At 39.7% G+C, this 21258-nt stretch overlaps 4 protein-coding genes across 4 annotated transcripts; 2 read left to right on the top strand and 2 right to left on the bottom strand.

Moving 5' to 3' along the window:
- The first annotated feature begins 3252 nt into the window (after nucleotides 1–3252).
- Nucleotides 3253–4010, top strand: LOC135703661 (protein G12-like). The gene is made up of 3 exons (XM_065224940.1): nucleotides 3253–3589; nucleotides 3646–3821; nucleotides 3879–4010. The coding sequence occupies exons 1-3, from the start codon at nucleotides 3253–3255 to the stop codon at nucleotides 3987–3989; spliced, it is 624 nt and encodes a 207-aa protein (XP_065081012.1). The 3' UTR covers nucleotides 3990–4010.
- A 1977-nt stretch (nucleotides 4011–5987) lies between these two features.
- On the bottom strand, nucleotides 5988–6754 carry LOC135703742 (protein G12-like). The gene is made up of 3 exons (XM_065225060.1): nucleotides 6399–6754; nucleotides 6174–6340; nucleotides 5988–6110 (listed from the first exon to the last, which is right to left on the bottom strand). Exons 1-3 carry the CDS (start codon nucleotides 6745–6747, stop codon nucleotides 6003–6005), a joined length of 624 nt encoding a protein of 207 aa, XP_065081132.1. The 5' UTR covers nucleotides 6748–6754; the 3' UTR covers nucleotides 5988–6002.
- A 1095-nt stretch (nucleotides 6755–7849) lies between these two features.
- On the top strand, nucleotides 7850–8637 carry LOC135703660 (protein G12-like). The gene is made up of 3 exons (XM_065224939.1): nucleotides 7850–8208; nucleotides 8267–8433; nucleotides 8494–8637. The coding sequence occupies exons 1-3, from the start codon at nucleotides 7860–7862 to the stop codon at nucleotides 8602–8604; spliced, it is 627 nt and encodes a 208-aa protein (XP_065081011.1). The 5' UTR covers nucleotides 7850–7859; the 3' UTR covers nucleotides 8605–8637.
- An 11873-nt stretch (nucleotides 8638–20510) lies between these two features.
- Nucleotides 20511–21258, bottom strand: LOC135703743 (protein G12-like). Its single transcript, XM_065225061.1, has 3 exons — nucleotides 20901–21258; nucleotides 20680–20846; nucleotides 20511–20618 (listed from the first exon to the last, which is right to left on the bottom strand). Exons 1-3 carry the CDS (start codon nucleotides 21256–21258, stop codon nucleotides 20511–20513), a joined length of 633 nt encoding a protein of 210 aa, XP_065081133.1.

Genomic DNA, 21258 nt, shown 5'->3' with positions numbered 1-21258 from the left:
TTCATCGCTGAACACCACATTTTCCCACTTTTCCCCAGGACTGGTATTTTTTTGCAAATTCTAATCTTGCTTTTTTGTGTCGAGACAATAAGCGAGAAACGGGCACACTTTTACCATATTTGGTATTCTTATCGCTGTTTAAAATTGGCTATACTTGACGTTTAGATACTGATACAATCGCTTAATTTCTCGTTTTGCGCGTTCTGATACCGATGCTGGACGCCCTTTTTCTCTTGATGGTCGCATATTTCTCACCCAATTTTACGAAAATATGCACCATCGTTTTATTTCTTCCTATTCTGCTTGCGATCTCACGGATTGTCAGTAGATTTTTACGTGGGCCTGTATTTCTCCACTCCGAAAGAGTGGTCGATTTCAGTGTTTTCTGAAAGTCGCATAATAAATACTAAAATCAAAATTTTCGGTCATAATATAGGTTAATTTGATAAGTCCGGAGTGATTTGAGATTTGGGCGTAATTGTATTTGTAAACAAACACGTAAATTGCCAGTTTCTCTTGAATAACAGCTCAATCCCATAAGCAAAATATACCAAATGATAGAGGAATTATTCCTCTACCTGATAGTGATATAAGTTTTCGAGATTAAGCGTTTATTCGCGAGAAATCGGCGGTTGGCGTGTTTGTTTACAAATGCAATTACGGCCAAATCTCAAATCACTCCGGAAGTGTTATATTATAACAATGGTCAAATTTGATTTACAAACTTACGCAAAAACTTGTCAGCTTGTCATTATAATTATTTCCTTCTAAGCATATGAAAACAGTCGATATCCCGCGTATAAAGACTAGTCAACACTGAAACAGTGTAGTAAATGTGAGATGACATTAAACACACAAAACTGGAAAACAGAAGTTTTGCGTAATTAAAACTAATTTTTAAGAATTGCAAATTTTCGGTTGTCCTTATATTTATTTCGCTCAGTGTATAGAATTTAAATATGGTTGTTCTTGCCTCAACTTTTATGCTTCCACTTAATTTATTGATTTTTCTCAACTGTGAGTGGTGATCGGTATTGATGGGTTAATAATAACCTACCTTCACTCAATTTGAAAAGAAACGATTTTCATTAAATTTTACTACGAAATGGCTCGAAACCTCAAACCCCTACCTAATTGTAGAACTAAAAACTCATTTGAAGCAGCGTGACTTTCTTGGCAGTAATCGTTCTTTCACCACGAAACGTCCTTAAATGCGCGTCATTTCGCAAAGTGAAACAACTATTCAACACACATCGATTGCCTCCAGAATGTTTCGCGTCGCGTTTATGGCTGCTAGCGACCAACATCTGTTTCCCGATTTCCCGCATTCTTGCATCTTGGTCCAAAGTTTTCCAACAAGCATTCAGCATCATTTCCGATTTCTTCCGGCTCGGTCGCTCAAATCCTACCCACGTCGTCCCTCTTGGGCCATCATCGATAGAAAACCAGCTCAAGTGGTCACCCGCTGTCATTGATTGCACTTTTATGTGTGTGATCATATAACGATGATGACGGCCGTTGATACCGTCGTCGTTTCGTGTCATTTGCAGTGATCACCTCGGCCCTTCAGTGGCACATGCGAGTGTATAGGATAGGGCCTATACCTACATGGTTTTGTTGTTACTGCTGTTGTTGTTGTTGTTGTTGTTCAAACTTGGCTCCAAACGGAGATAATGGTCTCTTGTGGTATTCCACTCGAGTGGAAAGCTTGCTTTTTCCTCTCGTTTTCCCGAACTGAGGGTGAAGTGTTTTGGAATTTTCTTCCGCCGAAGTTTCCCGTTTCTCCGTCCCTGGTTATATTGCTTATCTATGACTGCGTGTATTTTTTCGTAGATCGCTTTAGTTTTTTTTTGTGTGTGTGTGTGTGTGATTCTTTCCCATCCAGATGGAAAATTTGGTGGAACGGAGGAAAAACTTTGCTGCACTGCTAGCTGCCAGCTCTAGTCCTCGATGGAGGAAAAACTTTGACTGTCGTTAGATTAAACGACATTTTTCTTCCGTTACAACGACGGGGGTGGTGACGAAGTAAAGTGGTATGAGACACATGTGAACGCTTTTTTCCTCCAGTAGAGAAGTTTTACAAGGGGATTGAGTCTTCGGACGGAGGTAGGATAGCAGTCATGAATAGAAAATATTCAATGCTTAAGCAGTTTCCTTGAATAACCATGCATCAATATGCCGGCAATTACCGCTGGAAATGCCTTGCTTCCTAACTTTTAAGGACCGTTTTGAAACTTACCTTTCATTGAACATATAAATAGATGACCTCATCTGATGAGCTGTGGTGGGGCGTTCTTTTTCATAGAATGGTACACTATACACTTAATCCAGCTCGGTAAGTAATCACATTTCTTGCTTGTTCGCTGATTGTCGACAATTGTGTTATTGAGTTCCAGTAAAATAGAATAACGAACGTAAAGATGGTGCTGAATACATAAAAGCTGTACATCTTCAAACAACAGATATATACGATGCTTTGTAAAATGTGTCTGATAGTCATGTTTTTAGTATTAATATTTATAAATTCGTACAAATGAATACTATTATCATTTTTCGTCGATCGGTTTTGGTCCAGCCAATCTTTTCCAGAACAATATTTCGTTGCCAAGTCTAAGTCCGATGTTCCGGAGGATGTTCGAAAGAAGAAATTATCGAAATTCGCAAAGAAGTTGCTGATCTCGCAGGCAATTTGCGGATGTGGTGAAATCACTTCCGGAACAATCAACGGTACGATTTACACGGAAGGGTAAAAAGCGTCTCTTGCCATTCGTAAGGAAGCAGAAAGGATCAACTTTGTTTTGGCCTGATCTAGCATCCTGCTACTACGCTCGAAACGTGTTGGAGTGGTACCGAGCCAACGGAGTCAACTTTGTGCCAAAATATATGAATCCACCAAATACACCGGAGTTTCGCCTAATTGAAAAATTCTGGGCAGTTATGAATTCATGCGTTATGCAAGCTTACTTTCAAAATATTATCCGTTTACAGCGAGTTCTTAGTGAGTCACGTGACATAAGTCGTGTAGCTGTTTTCTGTTTAACATTTACGGCAAGCATACACATACCGCGACGAGCCCATTAGTATTAAAATATTTTGACTAAATTTTACCATCTTTCACCACACGGTTTATCTATATACACATAAACCTTTTAAACATGCCTTCGTCTGTTTATCACAAGAGTCACGTTCGTCAGCAGAGACGCGAGTTCTACAATGGAATGAGTTTTGTTCAGTCACCAGTTGATTTTCACCATGAAGGGATTGCTGTTTCTTTTCTCGCTAGGTTTATATTTGAAAATCACATTCGGTGATGATTCGCAAGTGCGGGGTGACCTCATTGGAATTCAGCAAAGTCTCCCGATCGATCGATTGCGGATACTGCTGGCTGAATATTTGGTGCACGATCCTCAGTTCCGGCGAACGATCCAGTACATGGGAAGTGTTGAATTCTCCGAAGCGTGGAACAAATTTATGGAGATAGAGAAAGTCAAAGAGCTGCTGCGATACATCGATGATGCGGGACTACCGGTTAACCGAGTGTTGAACATGCTTTCCGACTTTACTGGAACCCGGTCCAGGGTCAAGAGATGTAAGATGTGGCAGGTTGCTTCGCATGCGTTTTTCACCAGTCATTTCCACTTTCAGTTATTCAACTGAGGAAGGGAGGTTTGAGTGCCTTCGTTGATGATGCCATAAAAATTGTTTCCTCAAGTGATATGATGGGCGTTCACGAGAAGAACAAGAATAACAACCCACAGTACAAAGGTATTACAGACAAGCTTACGGCGCCGGAGTTCGGGCGGCTGATCCGAGAAGTTTTGGTGAGTAGGAAAAGTGGGAAATTTGTAGAATTGTTGTGATTTGTTTCTGGTTTGCAGGACGATCCGGAGGTGCAAGCCATACAAGAGCAGGTGAAACCACATGGCATTGATATTGAAAAGCTTTTGGATCTGTTCAAAGCGTTCTTCGGGTGGAATGAATTATTTTGAATGAAATATACACGATGCATTGGAAGCAACTATTCGTTTCATATGGTCAACCAGTTTCTAATGCTGTTATGATTTTTTCTAGTACATCTAGGTGACATGACATATCCCTATCCAAACATTGCTGAACTCCTATGATTACAATTTATCGACCTCCAACAAAAATATGTCTTCGTAGTTCGGGTTTTCAAATTTAGAAAAAGATACACATTTTCATGTCTCCGGAAATAGTCAATAACTGTTTCGACACATAACGGCGCCGGTGGTTTAGTGGTAAGCGTGATTACCTCTCACCCCAGCAGGCCTGGGTTCAATCCCAGTCGGCGCCGCCGGGATGTTCAGAGGCATAACATCTCTGATCACGCCTTCCTTCGGATGGGAAGTAAAGCCGTTGGTCCCCGGTTCATGAGTTGATGGGTCGATAGGTAGGGTCCAGGTGTTGGAGCTGCCTTCCTGGCACGTCGGTAGCATTGGTGCTCAGCACGGAAAACAAAATCGACGGAAAAAACAAACCAAAGGAAAAAAAAAACTGTTTCGACACATGGATCTCATTATTTTTAGACCGCCCTATAAAGAATGACCGTTTAAGGTTTTAGCTTTAGTGTCAATGCAGATTACCTTAACACCTCTTAAGATTAAATGAGCTGGGAAGTGATTTGTGCCAAAATTTGTTATACATAATTTCTGACTTGCATGAGCATGAGCATGAGCATGATTGACCGTCCGCGGATGCTACTCCGTTATTGCCAGATTCGCTGTAATTACACAGAGAACCAACAGATGATGCTTGGGGCTAGCAATCATCCTCAATGTGTAAAAACTGATGATCTTAAATTAGGCAATACCAACGCCGGGCGCGTCCGAAAGCAGGTCAAGAAAGGATTGGGTTGGAATGTGTTGACGTGATTTTTTGGAAGCCGAGAAATCTTCTGCACTTCCACGAGAAAACACTGGGATGTTGGATAAAGGGTTGGGTATGTAGCAAGGCTCGTTTTGGCAAACGGTACACTGAATTTCAGTGTTCGAAAAGACGACTAACGAATCTTTAATGTGGATGGGCATGAGGTTAAACCCATGTTGTTCTGCTCAGCAAGCAAAAATGGTCACTCTAAGGCCACCGAGCCCCTCATATCACATCACACCTCTTATGACCGAGTAGCCATTCAAACCCGGCACCGATGAAACGACGATAATTTTAACAAAACACGATAAGCAAGCCAGGTGACTATGAATACTTTAATATGATGGGGCTGGGTTTGATCCCATGATTTTCTGCTCAGTAAGCAAAAACGGCTGTCTAAGGCAGCCAAGCGCTTCATATCAGAACATACCACTATCATGGAGGTAATGATATAATCTTTCAAATCCGACGGTGGTGCCCCTTAAACCAGAATAAGCCGTGGTCGACGATCTTTCAATCCCGGAGATATGAAGCTACGAAAAAGTTCACCCCTCGTGACATACTACTATTCCCTAATAAACCGAACTAACGCGTCGGACGGAGAAATCCCGTGCAACATCTGAAAAGGGACCATGACCAAAATGTAAACAAATCGTTTTTTGATACCATTCTATAGCACCGCTAAATAGCTACCAGTATTTCTTTTCCATTCCATTAAGTTCCATTGAAAAGTCTGACGTAAAAAGTGACGTAGAAGGGCTAACGATTGCAAATTTTCAAATCAAAGCTAGGTCCTACTGCTTGAGGTCGATGATTTGGTTTTGCATTTATTTGACGTTAAGCAAAGGCTTAGCAAAGGGCCTACCATTTCTGATAACAAGCAAAACGGCTTAACAAAAATGGCCTAACCATTGAATGATTCCCAAAAAGGCTTATTAATTTAGGAATTTATATTGTTATCTTTTTTTGCATTTTTGAAAACTTTTCGCATATTTGCGAATGGCGATATTTTATGAAAAAAAGATAAACTCTTCAAATATATTTCATAGGCAAACTTTATTCAAATATCTATTTAAAAAAATCACACACATCACGCAACATTTGAAGTACTCCCATTAGAACTTTCCCCACCCGAAGAATCCAGCAACAAGGTCGAAGAACCTATCAACATCGACTCCATAGTTTCGCAGCTTCTGGAACAGCGACTGAACTTCCTTGGAGTTCTGTAAGTAATACATATGTTTAGAATTATTTCCTAGTATGCATTTAAACTGCTGTATTCTTACGTTGTAGAAGTCGACAAACTTGTGGAAATCAGTATTGTGCAGCTTCTCGAAGAAAGCCTTGAATTCGGGGCTGGTCTTCAGCTTTTCCTCGAACAGAGTCTGAAATTTGTCCAAGGGCAGCAGAGCCAGAGCCTCATCCACAAATCCGCACAAGCCTCCGGTTTTCACTGAAACATTTCAAATATATTCATGTACGAAATTGAGCAAAAATTCTAAACTACTTACGACTCTTGACGGTCGGCTGGACGTGGTGCAGTCCGAGGAAATCGGCAACAAAGTTCAGAGCATCGTACACATCCAGATGGGCGTCTTCCAGGTAGTTCAGGACATCCTTGACTTCCTTTAGTGCGAAGAACTGATCCCAAACGGCGGAGAACTCCTTTCCCTTCAGGTAGGCGAAGAACTCCTTGAACTCCTTGTCGGAAGTGAGATAGCGAATGGCTAGATCGGCGAATTTTTCAACTGGAACAAGGTCGACGAAGTCCTGGAAGTCTTCCTTCAGTCCACGGGTGTCCGGGATAGACGAAGCGGTAGCGAACGCTACCAGAGCGGTTAGAACGAAGATGGTCTTCATGATTGATTGATTGATTGATTGATTGGCTAGTTTGTATCGGCTAACGGGTTGAAGTAAAACTGGTGATTGAATCCGCATCCGGCGCAAGTATTTATAGTTTATGGTGGAGATGATAAGGAGAAATCTTGTCAAGTGTCTGGATTGTCGGGGCTTATAATCGGTCGCTATGGGTTCATGGTATACTTCGAGGTAAGTGGCTATTTAAGCTCTAAATAAATTAAAGCACAGATGATAGCATACTAGCATCTTCATTTTGTTATTTTGTTTTCGATTATTGTAAGCTGATCGAAAATAAAATGAGACATCAAATAACGAGCATCTTACACAACTATTGCTGTAGACGGCTTCTGGAAGCAATCTAATTAGCATATAAATTGATGTTCTACAAAACGAGACAACATTTGTTGCCGATACGCTCTGATGTCTAGCTTACACACGAAGACCTTTCTTTTTGCTCCTTCAGGAATTCAGTGACACCGAATTAAAGATCCCTTACACCACGTCGCGCCTCGAACCATTCTCGGAGAGAAGATTGATTTTGATGGTGGTCTTTGCATGTTACTTTCCCAATACCGACATGCTTTTTTTTTGTCGTCCGTCTTCGCATTTAAATAAAGGCATTATTTGGTGTGTTGCTCAACACACAGAGGAGCAAAAAGTAGCAACATCGGTGCAGCTGTAGGATTTTAAATGGAGTCATTACCGGCCGAAATTGGCTCCATGGGAAATAAATAAATGGCTTTAAATAAATTTTTCGTCCACGACTTTTCCCTCCCGTCTGCCGACTGGTCAAATGGGAGGAGCTGAGTGTGGTTTCACTTTTTGCCGTTTGCCTTCAAAGGATTCCGGTGAGGAAAATGTACAGTCAAGATTTGATTTTTGAATTTGTTTGAATTTATTTACTGTTTCTTGTTTTCGTTTATTTGTGACGTGAAATTTTCCACTTATATATTTTAGTTAATCTCGAGTACCTAGTAACTGAATTAATCCACTTATGATTATCCAGACACTTGACAGTAAAGCCTGGTGTCCACCATACACTATAAATACTTACGTCCGATGCCAATGCAATCATCAGTTTCACTTCAACCACTGTATTCAATCAATCAACCATGAAGACCATCTTCGTTCTAACCGCTCTTGTAGCGTTCGCTACTGCTTCCGCCACCCCGGACACCCGTGGTCTGAAAGAAGACTTCCAGGACTTCGCTGACCTTGTTCCAGTGGATAAATTCGTCGGTCTGGCCCTTCGCTACCTCACCACCGACAAGGAGTTCAAGGAATTCTTCGCCTACCTAAAGGGACAGGAATTCTCCGCCGTTTGGGATCAGTTCTTCGCACTGAAGGAAGTCAAGGATGTTCTGAACTACCTGGAAGACGCCCATCTGGATGTGTACAATGCTCTGAACTTTGTTGCCGATTTCCTCGGACTGCACCACGTCCAGCCAACCGTTCTGAGCCGTGAGTAGTTTAGAATGTTTGCTCAATTTCCTACTTGAACACATTGGAATTGTTTCAGTCAAAGCCGGAGGACTGTGTGGATTTGTGGATGAGACTCTGGCTTTGCTGCCCTTGGACAAATTTCAGACTCTGTTCGAGGAAAAGCTGAAGACCAGCCCCGAATTCAAGGCTTTCTACGAGAAGCTGCGCAATATCGATTTCCACAAATTTGTCGATTTCTACAACGTAAGAATACAGCAGTTTAAAACATTGAATAGTGATAATGAAAATCAATTCTACTTACAGAACTCCAAGGAAGTCCAATCGCTGTTCCAGAAGCTGCGAAACTATGGAGTCGATGTTGATAGCTTCTTCGACCTAGTTGCTGGATTCTTCGGCTGGGGAAAGTTCCAATAAGACTGCTTTTTGCGTCTTATCATGTTGTCGATAATTTTTAAAAATAATAAAATAAAATATACGCATGGAACATTATAAATCATTGGAGTTACTTTATTTATTTGTTTGTTTGTCTTGGCTGAATGATTCCACTTTTTGTGATTTAAACTTTGTGTCCTTCAACCTTTTGGGTCACCCTTAGCTCAGCCGGTAATACCACAGCTACAAAGCAAGACCATGCTGGAGGTGGTTGGGTTCGATTCCCGGTCCGGTCGAGGAATTTTTTCGTTTTGGAAATTTTTTCAACTTCCCTAATGCAAAAATGGCATCGAAAGCTTTAAATTAATAACTGTAGAACTGCATCTAGTAGAACGCTGAGTTGAGGGCAAGTAATAAGCTAATATACTATAAGTAAATGAAATTCAGAAAAGAATGAGAATAAGAAGAAGAAGAAGAAAACGAAGAAGAAGAAGAAGAAGAAGTTCTCCAACGATTAGTCCTATTATTTTTCCCACTATAATTAATTCAACCTTCTGACCTTCTCTATTAATTTTGTCGTATTTCTTCTATTTTCTTCTATTTTCAAACACTAGCGAACCTAGTGATATGAGACAAGCGTTTCCTCGCAAACGTTGATCAAAACCATTTACCTTATTTCATCGTTAAAGTTAAATCCTAATGTAAAAAATCGAGCACCTTCTGTTGTCTTTCTCACTGTGCGAGCTGCCAGCGCTTTGCGCTCGAGCACACATTATTTAGCTACATTTCCGTTTGCATAACCACTTTTCCGACCGCGTGCAGCTGAAGGTATGGTTTCCTTTGGCGTAAAGTTTATTTGTCTGTTTGCAAATCGAATAGACGAAGACAAAAAAAAAAAAAAGAAGTGCCATACAGAGCAAGCTACCAACCCACTACTGTGTACAAACATGCTATTTTGAATTATTCGCCTCCCAAAATGAGTTGCTCACAGATTGCAGCGCCACATAGGAACTGGCCAGAAAAAAATGGCTACAAACCTCCACCGAACGAGCAATAATTTAAAATCCTCTTAGCGAAGTGACTATTTTAAAAAGTGTCATTTGAGGTTTACTTGCCATCATTCTTACCCGACCCGACTGGCGCAGGGTTACATTTTTTTTCTGCTTTTTCGGTTGAATGTTTCCATTTGCAAAAGTCACTTGAGATTTTCGGGGAGCTGATTTGGGTGAAATTCGTTCCACTTCGACTGCAGTTTGCCTACCGTCGAGCAGAGAAGGAAAAGCCAAAAAAGGAAAAAAAAGTGGACAAAAGAGGAAAAATCAACGCCAAAATTGACTTTCTTTCCAAGTCAATTACTCTTCTTAACCGCTGATTGTACTGAATGGAGAATGGATCCGCCCGAGAACAACAGAGGGTGTAACAGTTCAGTACAGTACAGTACTGAGGGACTGAGTGTGAAGTGAGAATACGACGGCAAAGTAAATGGATTTCCTCATTGCATTTGATAGGTTTTCCTTTTTCTTTTTTCCAATGCAGGACACGACACAACGGTGGGGGGGTGGGTTGCAACGTTGGGGAAGCTAATTTGGGCGAAACTGATTTGATTGGCAGGCAGAGGCAGCAGCAGCAACACAGGGGGGATGTAGGGGAGGCAAGACGGAAGGGCGGCGGAAGTTGAAAGGCGTTAACTCTATTCCCCACGGAGGGGATGCCGGTTTTCGTCAGTATCGTCACAATTTGGTGCACGACTGTGTGATTTTGGGGGAGTCATTTGCCAAAGTGAAAAATGAGCGTATCAATAAATGTCAATTCGGGTGGGAATGGATTTTCCTGAATGCTAAGAAGGATGGATTGATTATTTCCGTCAGCGTTATTCTAAACGTTGCATTTGATTTGTGGAATGAAGTGTTTGGTATTGCAAGGATGATTTAGGGATGCCTTTTAGTAAGACGTTAGAAGATTTATTTCATTATGTGCAGTGCATCCTTGCTTATTCTTGTTGTAAAAGCTGGATTTTCTAGGACAACTTAATAAATAGGTATAAAGATATTAATGTTATTTTGAATAGAAAATTGAGCATGAGCATGAACTGATTGATAACCGTACCGTAAATAGTTTGACCGTGATTAATTAGAACCAGTGAAATTTGCATAAAGAACCAAATGAATTGGACTTGGGATTCGCAATCCATGCTCCGGTGAAAAAGTACTTTTAACAGAGCCGGCCACGTCATTGCGGTTATCGGGGAGCGGAAGGATTGTTACTTTGACCTTCGTTGCTTTTGTTATTGCTAGAGGCCAAGTTTACCAATGCATACTCACGGCGGGAAGGATGTCTAATTTAATGGAGAATTGGAGAGGGTAAATTAGGTTTTGATTCACTTTGGAATCATCTTTGGGTATCATCTCAATAATGTAAAGAAGCCAAGGGAGCAAACCCATGATCATCTGATCAGTAAGTAAAAACGATCGCCATTTGGCCACCGAGCCCTGTACGTCACATGAAACCATTACGACTAGCGATCGTTCAAGCCTGTTGACATGAAGCTTGATTTAATTGAAATTACGTCGATCTTGTTTTCTGTGCTGAGCACCAATGCTACCGACGCCAGGGAGGCAGCTCCCACACCTGGACCCTACCTATCGACCCATCAACTCATGAACCGGGCACCAACGGCTTTACTTCCCTTCCGAAGGAAGGCGTGATCAGAGATGTTATGCCTTAGAATATCCCGGCGGCACCGACTGGGATTGAACCCAGGCCTGCTGGGGTGAGAGGCAATCACGCTTACCACTACACCACCGGTGCCACTTGATCCACAACTTCGATAAAGACATTCAAAAACCATAACCATGGCCGAACGCATTTTTCTCGGAAAACGTCACCAGAGAACAACTTGGTAGACATGATGCGCCACCATTTGGAGAAAATCGAAGTTGAAGTTGTACAGATTATTATTTTAACTGTTTAAAAACAATACATTTTTCAATACTATTTTTAATGTAGTTAGTGAATAATAACGTTGAAAATTTAGAAGAAACGGTAATATCACAATTTTACTTTGAATTTCATGCTACAACATAGAAAAAACCACATAGGACGTTTTAACAAGTCGAGTGTACATTGGACATTTTACATTGGACGATTTTTCTCAATGACATAATCAATGAGTGTTACATTGGACGTTTTGTCTACATGATACTAGATTCCCTTTCACAGAATTCAGAGTGTAATACCTAACTTTAGATTGGCCCCGCCTTTGGAAAATGAGCACCAATCATGTTAGGCAATCCGAATGACCGAAGTAACAATCATGTTCCCATCATTTCAAGCTGTACATTGGACAATTTTTGATCAATGATTATCTTAAATAAATGAAAGTAAATTTAGATGGATGTTTTTGTATCACATACAATGATAGAAGAGCAATAACCCGATTTGTTTACATTTGTTACTTAGGACCTTTTGAAAAGTGACGCGAGAATTTACTATTCCAAGCAAGACGACAGGGATGAGGACGATAAAGACGATACAACACAATGTACAAAGTGATGATGAGGAGACGATGCGCGATGGTGGATCAAATGAGAGTGAAGAGGAGAGCGATGAGAATGATACTGTTTGATCAAAAAGAATTAATATTAATTATATTTATGCACAGGTGCAAAGTCAAAGTCAAAATGCTTCTTATTTTTTTCATAAAAATGTTTTGGGTTGGCACCACTTGATTTGATTTGTGATCTTTGACACTATAGGGGATGCCAGAATTTGATTTATTAGACTTTTTTTTACATAAAGTATCGTTGTTGTAGATCAGTAAGCCATGAAGCGAGATCGGAGAAAATTTTCATTCCCCTAACAACCATTGTTAATTGAAGATCAATAAAGAATTTGTTACCCCGTTAATTTGACTGTGTGTTTGATTCCTGTACACAGTTTTATAAGAAACTGTGTCCAAGAGTTCAAGACCAAGCGTGTGACGAAGATTCCGTTCCGTGTTCAGGTGAGCGAACTGTCAGCGTGAGTCCGAACCAGCCGCCTGAAACAATCGTGGCTTTTGAATGTCTTTACTAAAGTTGTGGATTGTTATAGACCAATATTTTCAAATATATAAACTTGGACCATTTTTCGATCTTTGACATTGAAGAGGATACCGATATTCGATTGCTCGAACTTTTTTACATAAGGTAGTATGGCCTTTGAATTTCTTTATCAAAGTTTTGGATTGTTATAGATCGGTATTTTCAAATATTTAAATTTATAGGGGAAAAAGTACAAAATCGAACATTGTCGGATTCCCCGAAATATTTTACATAAATTTCACTATTTTGCGTTTGTTCTTTTTTTTTTTTGCTCGAAGCAAGCCATGACGTGGCGGTGCCGGGGTATATTTCTTGCACTAGTGTATGATGCATCGGTAAACACCAGGCCAGTGACAAGGCCTATACCAACAGCAGCGTTTGACAGTAGGCAGCATGTCCCGGGCAGGGTTGCCAAAAGCAAATCTGTATTTTTGCTTATAAAAATATTTTCATCTGTATTTCCTCTTCGAAAAATCTGTATCAAAATGAACAAAGAAGTGTTGAAAGTGCGGTATCGGTGATAAAAGTGCGCTTTTGCATCAAATCGTGTTAGTAGCTTCAACTTGGATTTACTTTTAATACCGTTCCTGTTTGAAAAATCTTCTATATGTTTGCTTAAGATTGAATTGGTTAATAGCAGCTTCGATACCAAATCAACCCAACATTCGTTATCGGGATTTAAACCGAGGATAATATCAGTTGGTGCTTACCACCATAAGATCATTCTAGATTAGTAATAAAAAAAAACAACGTGCATATATGCAATTTGTAACGTAGGTAATTGCATGTACGTACAGTGCAGTTGTGTGTGCCCGATTACTTCACCCCGGTAATCCAGTTCATTGAGTTCTACACTCTCGATGCAAGGTTACGGTAAAATGAAAGTAAAACTAACGCAAAAATTTAGCTGAATTAAAGACATACCTCAAAATATCTGTACATACTTTTACGAAATCAAAAAATCTGTATATCTGTATATACAGATTCTTGGTTTAAAAACTGCTAAAAAATCTGTATAAATACAGATTATTCTGTATTTTTGGCATCCCTGGTCCCGGGCTCAAATCATTTATTCTGTTGTTTTGTTGGGCCCGCTGTCACGGTATAACATGTTGCCTACGCGCCTGCAACTGGGCTGGTAAACGGCAAACATTCTTTTGAACATAAAAACCAATAAATGATCCATAAAATATTGGAAAACTTTCCATAAAAAACATCCAAATGTTCCATAAAACTTCGGAGAAAATCCTTAAAAAAGTGTGAATGATCCATAAAAAATATCAATATGATCCATATTTAATGTAAAATTTAGCAACACAATTGTAAAAATGTACCGCTAAATTTCTAAGGAATGAGCATTGAAATTGTACGAATTACCCATAAACATATTGCAATTGATCCATAATACATTCAGCAGTGAACCTTAAACTAAAGAAAGTGATCCATAGAAAATCATGTTTGCGCACTTAAAAATATAGCCATGTTCGTATTAATGAAAGCAACTTCCTCAGAGCAGTCTCGTTTTGGACAGTTTGAAGCTGAAATAGGTTTTATTACACTAATATAAAATCAAAACCAATCTTAATGCTTATAAGGTGGCAAAAGGAACCAAGAAGTCTGTCTCAAATAAACCACCTAGCAGAAATAATAGAGTGAGAAGTGATGCCGCAACCGAATCTGGAAAAGGAAGTACTGGAAGAATCCCTAGACCAGTTGTGGTCAGCCTGGAAGAATCTCTAGACCAGTTGCTGCAGGAGAAAAGCGCAAATAAGAAAGCGCTGGAGGAAGAGAAATTCCTCCATGAAAAGCGATAAGAGGCTGAGCGGGAGATTTTCAAACCGAGAGTTATCTTCCGTCACTCTTTCAACAAAGATTTGGCTAGATTTAGCATTTAGGGATTCAATTATTATTTTAGTTAAGCACGCAAACGATGTAGAATGAGCTACTTACTAGTTACTTAGGGTAAATCATGTATATAGCGTTTAGGAACAAATTGTAGGTTACCAGATTTTAGGATCAAACTGTAGTATCTAGATTAAGCATTCTACCTCCAACTAACCTACTTCAGTAGCTACTTAAGACCAGAAGGTCCCGAAGAAATGTGCTCAACTTTTTGGCTAAGCTCTGGTACTATCTTCGGTCCCAAGCTTATCGATACACCCCTATAAAACACGAGAAAATCCACGAACCCCTCATTTTACCTGTCAAACTTTCATAGCGAATCAAAACAAACATTGTGTAGTACTATAATTTTGACAAGAATGAGGTACGTTAATCGATTTGCTTGGGACCAATAGGCAAGTCAAGTAGTGAGCCAATTTAAAATCGTTAGTTTCGTATTGATTGTTGGTAGCTAGTTAACTACAAATAACTACAATTTAATTAAACGATAGGTACCGACCTATACTCCGACCTATCTAAGGTTTGGTTCAACGGAACTGTGAGTTCACAGTTCCGTTGAACCAAACCTGACGTCTGTCATTTCTGACAGCGACCGTTACCGTAGCTCTTTGAATCCCCCACATGGTTGTCACTGGACTTGGCGGTACAGGGTTATCCCGATATTCCGAACAGCCATGATCCATAAATTAGACGTATATTATTCACGTTTTGGACACTGTATTATTAATTTTGATCCATAAACCATTAAAAATTGCTCCATTACTGCTTAACTACTTAGATTTACTGTCCTGCCGTGTTTTTAGGTAGATGTGCGGAGCGATGGTCAAGCGTCTAGAATTAGCTTCCAAAAGAAGCTTCTATAATAATCTTCTTAAGAAAAAATGAAAAAAAAAAAATGTTAATTTTATGGATCATACCTAGGGTAGGTGTTCCAGTTGTTGATAGACGTGCTTATTTTGTTGTGTTCCAATTATAGTCTATATCTCGGTCTATATACATATGTTTTTTAATTTGATCAATAAACCTTGGAAAATTGCTACATTACTGCGAAGCTACTCAGATTTACTGTTCTGCCCGTGTTTTTTTTTTTGTCAGAAGAGCAGAACGATGGGCGAGCGTCTAGAATAAGCTTCTTAAAAAGTTTCTAAATGAAGCTTCCATAGGAAACATCTTAAGAATATTATTATAGAATCTTCTTTTGGAAGCTAATTCTAGACGCTTGCCCGTCGCTTCGCACATCTACCTTAAATACACGGGCAGGACAGTAAATCTAAGTAGATAAGCAGTGGAGCAATTTTTCAAGGTTTATGGATCGAAATTTTAAAAAATAGTGTCCTAAACATGAATAATATACGTCTAATTTATGGATCATGCCTATATTTTTAAGTGTGCAAACTTGATTTTTTACGGATCACTTTCTTTAGTTTAAGGTTCATTACTGAATGTTTTATGGATCAATTGCAATATGTTTATGGGTAATTCGTACAATTCCAATGCTCATTATTTAGAAATTTAGTGGTACATTTTTACAATTGTGTTGCTAAATTTCACATAAAATATTGATAATATTGATATTTTTTATGGATTATCCACACTTTTTTAGGGATTTTCTCCGATGTTTTATGGATCATTTAGATGTTTTTAATGGAACGTTTTTCAATATTTTATGGATCGTTTTATCAATTCTAAAGGTGCAAACTTAGGGCTGCCCTGGTAAACACCGGAGCCGAGTGTTTTCGATTTCGGAAAACACGCTTGCTGCTTGTAGGAATTTTCTTTGGCCGACTTATGAAAGATTATCGTCTTAAACCAACTAGCTCTTATGTAGGGTAAATGTTGGCTTCGGCACCCATTGACTGTTTTCGGCAACCAAAATTTAAACGTTAATTTCACTATGTTTTCCCATCAACGCACTTCCCTGAATGTGTCCAAACGATTGTTTAGCCTTTCAGCTTCAATCTGATTATATTTGAACGATCGAGCAATCCAGTAATGCTACATTTTTCTTCAAATAAAGCATACGCACTACAAAATGAGGTTGATTTCGAGTTGCCGATAATAGAACAGCTGGTTAACACGCAGTTCTAATGGGAAGGTTGCCGAAGAAAAAGAGACTGCCGACAATAGTCACACTCACCTGAGAAGTTTGGAGCGTTGTAAAAACGCTTTCAAAACGTTTTGAAAAATTCTGTCGATTGGAATGGATAGAGAAGCAAGCAGCAGATGAATGTAAACAAACAGACACATCATATATGTGCGTGACGCTGAGAAAATGCTAGAAGTGCAGACGCTGCTTAGAAGTGCAGACGCTGCTTAGATTGACGAGAATAAGTAAATTCCCCTATATAGCTTCAGCATCATCCGTTTTTCAAGCGTTGATAGACGAGTGATAAGAGAATTGCCCAAGTAACAATTCAAGCTGAATTGTAAGAACAGAAGCTAATTATTAGTTGATTTATGGGGTGTTTACACTTATGCTATTTCACTAGCGCTAATGAGCTAGCTGCTAGCATAAAAGCTCACTAGAATAATGTAAACAGGGCATCAGCGTCTACCAGCATGAAGTTTCAGTAGCAACTTCAATTCGTGCTAGTTGGCGAGTACACTAGCGCGAGTAAATCCGCACAGATGTAAACACCCCATTAAGGTTTGCAAAGCTGATTAATACCAGGCTGAATATATAGTTGATTAGTGGTGCATTAAGCGAATTGTATCGTCATAATTCAACCTCATTAAGTTAGCTGAACTTAAGACTGAACAAGACTAATTTAAGCTTAAGACTACTCCACAAATCAGCAATGAGCCACAAATATGTTGATAGCCTCATAGAAGAATATGAATCTATTGCAAAATATTGTTAAATGTCGTCAGTGCCACCTGTTGCATTTCCGGCATTTTAGTTCTTCTAAATTCACTGCCTACCTTTCTAATCCCATACAGCACCAGCAGTAGAGACAAGGAAGAGGAGCTTTTTGTAATATCTTCAGACCGAAGTGGAGTGCGGCGACGTATTCCTCCCAAGTAACAATTTGGGTTTTATGAGGGTTCTGTAGACCATGATTTAGACTTGTAGAGTGCTTCAAAACCTTAATAAAACTTGCAATGTTGCTTAGGTTGGGTTTTGACTTGGTTATATACACTCACTACACTGAATTTTCAGATCACATTCCAAAAATATAATCCAATTTGCTTGTATGTATAGAGGTTGAGTAAATGTTGCCTCATATCGTAAAACGTTTGAATACAGCTTGAAGCTGTATAAATGAAATGAGTAAAGCGTTTACATTGTGAAAATCGTTAGTTGGGTAGGAACTAAAGATCATCATTCCAAGATAATGGACGTCGAAATGTCGTAGAACACATCAGAAATGATATAGAGGAAAAGTTGGCTTCGGCAATACCTTAACCTATTATCGTCAGGGGGTAAACAACGTCCTTGAGAGCTCAATTTTGGCATGTGGATAAATTGTGTTTCAGAGCAACTATTGGCAAAATTTGAGTGCTCTAGGACTTTGTTTACCCCCCTGACGATAATAGGTTACGGTAATGCGAAGGCAACTTTTCCCCTAGGTGATTTTTGGGAGACTAGCAGTGATGCAGAGAAGGACAACGAGTTCACAAATGAACACAAAAAATAGACAGAAGGGCGAAAGTTGGTGAGATCGTTTTAAATTTTAAATGTTTATTACTGCTCATATATAAACACAAAACCATGCTGGGTTTGGGAAGGACCATCAAGGCACCCAATTAAAGCGATTTGGATGAGGAGAGTTGAAATGCCAACTCCCTGTTGATAACATTTCGTGGATAAATGGCGGGCTCTTCTCTCCACTCATTGGGGCATCTTCCTGTTCGGGGGCTCGTCTTTCTGATCAATTGTGCGATCATGTTGCTGGAAGGAGATTCTTTACTTTCCCGTAGATGCGTATAGGCGACTTTGTCTATCGATCTACCCAATTCGTTTTTGGCCCTTCATACAGCGACATGCTGAAGACAATCAGAGGTTATTAAGCTTGATCAAGGCAAACAGAGAAGAGAGCCCACTGCTACCGGACTTAGTTTACCTGTTACAATGGGTGGTAGCCCACTATCATGTATCATGCAAAAATTGTAAAATATATGAAGTCAGTTACCTACGAACTAAATTCCAGTCAATTCCGCTCAAAGATCGAAATTCAGTCGTAAAATGGCAGAGATACGAGCAAAAAGCATTTACATATTTTAAAGGGTGACCCCAAACTTATGATCGGAAGTGTACGCCTGTGCGCAGAGCAATAGTTCTAAATTAATATAATAACAACTTTTTTCAGAGGTCTAATCGATTTGCAGTCTTAGACAAAGTTGTTTTGCACAGTATTCCCAATCTATTACCGAGATTTGGTGAAATTTAAGCAATATTTAAATTATTGGCAAACAAATGAATAGGTAAGTTTCGTTTCCCGTACATTTCCCCATACATAATTTAAAATTCGCCCGCAAATCCAGATCATAACCAAATTCATCAAATTTGACACCGTTGTTGGGGAAGTTTAACAGTGTGGAACAGGGGGTTGTGAATGTGATCCACCATAGTGCTCAATACTAGAGACACTTAGACCGACATTAGGGACATTAACCCTATTGCATGCAAAATACTACATTCAAAGCACCTCCTTTAATTAGTATTCTTTACTTGTAATTGCAAGTCATTCATTTGATTGCACTTTCAAACAAACGAAACCTTCCTAGCTCCCCGAAATCTTTAATTTGCATTGAAATTGAACATTTGGGGCTAGGTAAAACATTGCCTCTGTTGTAAATGAACCGCTCTTCCACCAGGAGGAGGTGGAGTTAGAGGTTTCTCAATAGCCAAAAAGTGGTTCAATTACTGGGCCACTTTCGGGCAAATAAAGCAGACCATTTATAATCACCGGCGGCGGTGTAGCGTAAGAGGAAAATTGGTTTGCGGAAAGTTTATGCTACCGGACATTGCCTGCCGACCCATCGTCGTCCGTGGGTACTTCCACTTTTCTTACGGATACGAACAAGGGTGATAATCCAATATTCCGCTTACGGGATGGCCAGAGAGAGAGAAGAAGAGGGGATGCTCATCCCGAGCCGCGCCTGCAAGACGATAAACTCCAGCTAGAGCACAAAGGGAAATGGAAAGAAAATTTTAAACAGTCATCGAACCGTGATGATTACAAGCAAATTACATTTCCTAGCGCGCCGGACGCACGTTCCGGATAGACACTTTTCGGTGGGAGTTTTAATTTACTTTGCGTAAATGGCCCTTGATTTGGTTTGCAATGTAAGTGTGTTTTGAGTTCATAAAGTGAAATTCTAGAAAAAATCATTTCAAAGCGTAATTCGACTGCGAATCAATGCCATCAGAAAGATTTTAACTCTCAAAACACTTGAATAGAGCATTCGAACGTCGCCCGTACACATTATTCAGTGGAAATTATTACCTGCAATATTTTACTTTGCATCGCTTTTTATTACGACCCAACGATGAGAAGAAATTGCACTCCGCACTCTGCAAAACACACACACACACATTCTCTCTCAAGTAAGTTACCCGCTGGGTAACAGGATTTAGCATTTCACTCGTTGTAGGTATTTTTTGAATTTTTAAAAGCATTGCACACCTCCTAACACAGGAACGAACGGTGCTGGAAATTATTTACGACCAAAATGCAAAATAAATAACTCACCTTACTGGTCGGTTTCTCCCGTGTTTGTGCACGACGAGTGCGAAGCTCCCTGAAGAGGGAGAAAGCTTGTATAACGATGAGCTTTTGCCTCTGGGTAGGAAAAGAAACGATTTTATTTGGAATGTTTTAATATTCATGATTCTTAAATCAGAATAAATAGAAAAGGGGTTAGGAGCTTCTCAAGGCTTCAATGCAATATTTAGAACCATCATAAGTTTGAATGTACTGCATATATTTATATTCCATGGAACAAAGAAGAGTTTATACTTTAGTGTTTTCCCCATCCGAATACTCCAGCGATGAATTTGATAAATTTATCAACTTCAATTCCATGATCGCGCAGCTTTTGGAAATATCCTTGAACTTCCCCGGAATTCTGAAAATATGGTCAAAAGTTCAATTATTATTTTCTACCCAATGAATCATAGTGCTCTTACGTTATACAATTCAACCAATTCATGGAAGTCAGCATGGTGCAATTTTTCGTAGAAAGCCTTGAATTCCGGACTGGTTTGCAGTTTTTCTTCAAACAGGGCCCTTAGTTCCTGTACGGGAAGCAGTGCTAGAGCCTCATCCAAAAAGTTGCTGATTCCTCTAGTTTTCACTAAAAAATTCAAGTTCGATTACCGGAAATTCTCAACCAAACAGGCCTACTCACAACTCCGAACAGCTTGCACTGGATAAACGTGATTCTTCTCAAGAAAGTCCGCCAAAAAATTCAACGCCTTGTAAACATTCAAACCAGCAGCCTGAAGATAGTTCAGCACATGCTTTACCTCGTTAAGAGCGAAGAACTGATCCCAAACGGCGGAGAATTCCTCACCCTTTAGGTAAATAAAGGCGTCCTCGAATTCCTGATCGGTGGTGAAATAGTGGAATGCTAGCTCGGCAAGTTCATCCTGCGGAAGCAGTTTGACAAAATCGTGCAAGTCTTCCTTAAGAGTGCTGGTGCCTGATGGAATAGAGGCCGCAGCAGTGAATGCTACTAGGGTAACTAGGACCAAGGTTATCTTCAT

Source organism: Ochlerotatus camptorhynchus, unplaced genomic scaffold, assembly GCF_037179485.1.
Source record: "Ochlerotatus camptorhynchus isolate MF236.1 unplaced genomic scaffold, CSIRO-AGI_Acam_v1.1 ptg000220l, whole genome shotgun sequence".
NCBI lineage: Eukaryota > Metazoa > Arthropoda > Insecta > Diptera > Culicidae > Ochlerotatus > Ochlerotatus camptorhynchus.
The sequence above is the reverse complement of the archived record's forward strand: the minus strand, read 5'-3'. Positions and strand labels throughout refer to the sequence as shown.